General features: G+C 45.7%; 1 protein-coding gene across 1 annotated transcript; it reads left to right on the plus strand.

Annotated features, from left to right (window-relative positions):
* Positions 1–656: 656 nt before the first annotated feature.
* Positions 657–2,972, plus strand: LOC115230412. Its single transcript, XM_029800609.1, has one exon. It carries the CDS (start codon positions 657–659, stop codon positions 2,970–2,972), a length of 2,316 nt encoding a protein of 771 aa, XP_029656469.1.
* The last annotated feature ends 406 nt before the right edge of the window (positions 2,973–3,378 follow it).

A 3,378-nucleotide genomic window follows, 5' to 3' on the forward strand; every position in this document is an offset into this window, starting at 1 on the left:
CGGTAGATCCGATAAGAATAAGTTGAACAAGGCTGGTGAAAGGGGGGAGCCTTGAGGGACCCCGTTTGGAAAGTATCGAGACATCGATCTTGTATTGTTTTGTTGGATTCTGTCTCTTCGGCCGTTGAGGAAGTTAGCTAGCCACATTTTCAGTCTTGGGTGAATTCCACGTCACTTTCCGGCCTCTCTCGTTGGGTGTGCTCTTCTTGCTCTTCATTTCCTCCTTCTTATTTAAATGATGGTCACCACTCCGTCTCTCCTCCCTCTCTTGACAATCCTTCAGATCCATTTTTATTGGACTCTGAATCGGTCCTTAAATTGGTTCATGATTATCGTGTTTCTTTCCGCATTCCCATCCGAATCCCAAAATCAGCCCGTATTTCGGTGGCCCTAAACCTTTCTTCTTTAATTGAGTCTGCCATTTCCGATCCATCCATTCATAATTGGAATCGTTTGTTTTTTTCCCAACTTTTGCGTTGGGCTCCCCTGTTCGTCGCCCCGGTGCCGGTGCCTCTTTTGTTTCTCTTTTGAAAAAGAATATGAGTCAGTTTATGACTGGCTCTTTCGCTCCGTCTCCCTCTCATTTACCTTCTACCGCTAAGCCCTCGTCGAAGGACGGTTCTAAACGTTTACGGTCTCGGATTAACTCCTGCTTAATGTCGCATGATGTCAGCGCGGCTGTTCGTCTCTTGTCATCTTCTGATTCTGTCCGTACAATCACCCCCGATGTTGTTCGCATTCTCAAGGAAAAGCACCCTATTGGAAAACCAGTAACTTTTGATGTGGCCCAATCGTCCTGTTTTCCCTTTTCTGTTTCTCCCAAACAACTTTTGGACGCCTTAAACTCCTTTAGGGGTAACAGTAGTGGAGGTATCGACGGTCTCCGTCCTATTCATTTGAGAGACTTAATTTCCGCCAATGGGGATACCGGGAATCGCCTCTTGAATGCTTGCACTAACTTGTGCAATTTATTCCTGAGCGGCAAAATTTCTGACCATGCTAGAATTCTGTTCTTTTCCGCGAATCTTACGGCCTTGGGCAAGAAAGATGGCGGTATCAGGCCTATCGCTGTTGGAAATGTCTTTCGCCGTTTATTTGCGAAAGTCTGTTGCAAGTCCGTTATTCCTTCTATTGGCGAGCAACTGCAGCCCATTCAGTTGGGTGTGGGTGTTCCTGGCGGTTGCGAGTCTTCTGTCCATGCCTGTCGTTGTTTTATTCACGGTTCTACTCGTTCCAATATTCCCCTTGCCTTATTGAAACTGGATGTAACTAATGCTTTCAATTCTCTGGACCGTGGTCATATGTTGGAGGTCTGTCAAGACCGTGTTCCACACTTGCTTCCCTTTATATCGCTTTCGTACTCATTTCCATCACTTTTAATCGCCGGTGGTTCTTTCATTTTTTCGTCCTGTGGCGTCCAACAGGGGGATCCTTTGGGCCCATTACTGTTTGCTCTTGCAGTGGATGCCATTGCCCGCGTTAATGAATCGCCCCTTAATCTTTGGTATCTCGACGATTGCACCCTGGGCGGTCCGCCTGATGTTTTGCTAAAGGACTTAGCCAGACTAATTCCGGCTTTATCCGACATTGGTCTGGTTATTAATTCAAGCAAGTCCGAGATTGTCAATCTCTCTGTTGAACCATCCCTGTTTAAGAACTCCTTCTCTCTTTTTTGCAAACTCCTTCCTGAGTTGAGACAGACACCTCTGTCTGATCTGGAAATTCTGGGGTCACCGATTCTCACCGACTCAGCTACTCGAATCCTCCTTGCCAAGAAAAATCTTATTGCATCTCTTTGTGAAAAACTTTCTGTCATTGATCCTCATCCTTCATTTTACATCCTCAAGAACTATCTTTTGATCCCAAAAATTGTTTATATCCTGAGGAGCTCACCTTGTTTTTATGCAACCCAAATGCTGGAATCTTATGATTCCTTGGTTCGGAGGTCTGCGGAGAAAATTCTCAATGTGCATTTCGACGATATTGCCTGGTGTCAAGCTAAACTTCCTGTGAGTCACGGGGGTCTGGGCCTCCGTTCTAGTATGGATTTGGCTCTTCCTGCCTTTCTTTCTTCGGCGTCTGGATCATATCTTCTTGTCCAAAAGATTCTGGAAAAAACTACTGAATCATCGTTGGACTCTGATATTGATTCAGCCCTCGCTTTTTGGAAAGGCAATTTCTCTGAGGTCCCTTCCGATGTCTCTTCTCAGCGAGACTGGGACAAAATTCTCTGCCGTCGTTCTTCTACTGACTTGGAACCACTCCTCGACCAACACAGACTGGCTTGTTTCCGATCCGCCTGTCAGCCATACTCAGGCTCCTGGCTGAATGTTCTCCCTTCTCCGCTTTTGGATACTGTCCTCGATAGGGATTCACTCCGTCTGGGTATCTGTAATCGCCTTGGACTCCCTGTCTGCAGACCTCATCCATGTCGTTGTGGGGATAAAGTTGACGCCTTTGGGCTACATCCTCTGTCTTGTCGAATGAACGCCGGCCGATTTCCTCGGCACACCGAAATCAACAGTCTAATTCAGAAAGCTCTGGAAAGAGCTGGTTTCCCTTGTATTCTGGAACCGACGGGCCTTGTTCTTGATGATGCAAAACGTCCGGACGGCTGTACGCTGTTCGCTTTTGAATCCGGGAAACAGCTCGTTTGGGACGTCACCTGTTCCGACTCCTTCGTCAAGGGTGCCTTAAATGCTACGGCTTGTCGTCCCGGCTCGTCGGCCGAGAAGGCCGAATTTGCAAAACTATCGAAATATGTTGATTTACTCGATCGATTTTGCTTTTGGGCAATTGCTGTCGAAACCTCCTGTGTTTTTGGGGCCAAGACGCTTGCCCATCTCAAGAAACTTGGCCGCTTGTGCACCCACCGCTCCAGAGATCCGAGGGAATTTATATTCCTCATTCAGAGGATCTCGCTGGCTGTTTTACGCGGGAATTGTCTTTCAATCCTGCGAGCCAGTTCATAATAGGTAGTTTTTTTTTTGTTGTTTTCGTTAATAAACAATTCAGTTCAGACTTGTTTGAGGATTGTCTTTGAAATGAGACTTTTTTGTTTTTTTTCGAAAAAGAGTGTTTTTTAACTGTAATTTATTGAAAATGTATTTGGTAGTAGAAATTGATGGTAAAGTTGAGTTAATGCACGTTCGCCTTGCCAGTAAACAAAGTTTATGGTTTCGCTTGTGCCATGTTTTTAACTATTTTTGTCGTTAGCCCTTTTCATCCTTTCCGTCGTCTTGCCCTCTTTCCGATTTCGTCCAGATCGTCTGCATCCTTCAATGTTCCCCAAGTACCTGCGTTGTACATCAGGACAGATCGGACAAATGCATCATATAATCGTAGGCGCATCTTAGTCGAAATTTGATTTTTTCTCAT

Source organism: Octopus sinensis, unplaced genomic scaffold, assembly GCF_006345805.1.
Source record: "Octopus sinensis unplaced genomic scaffold, ASM634580v1 Contig15503, whole genome shotgun sequence".
Lineage (NCBI taxonomy): Eukaryota > Metazoa > Mollusca > Cephalopoda > Octopoda > Octopodidae > Octopus > Octopus sinensis.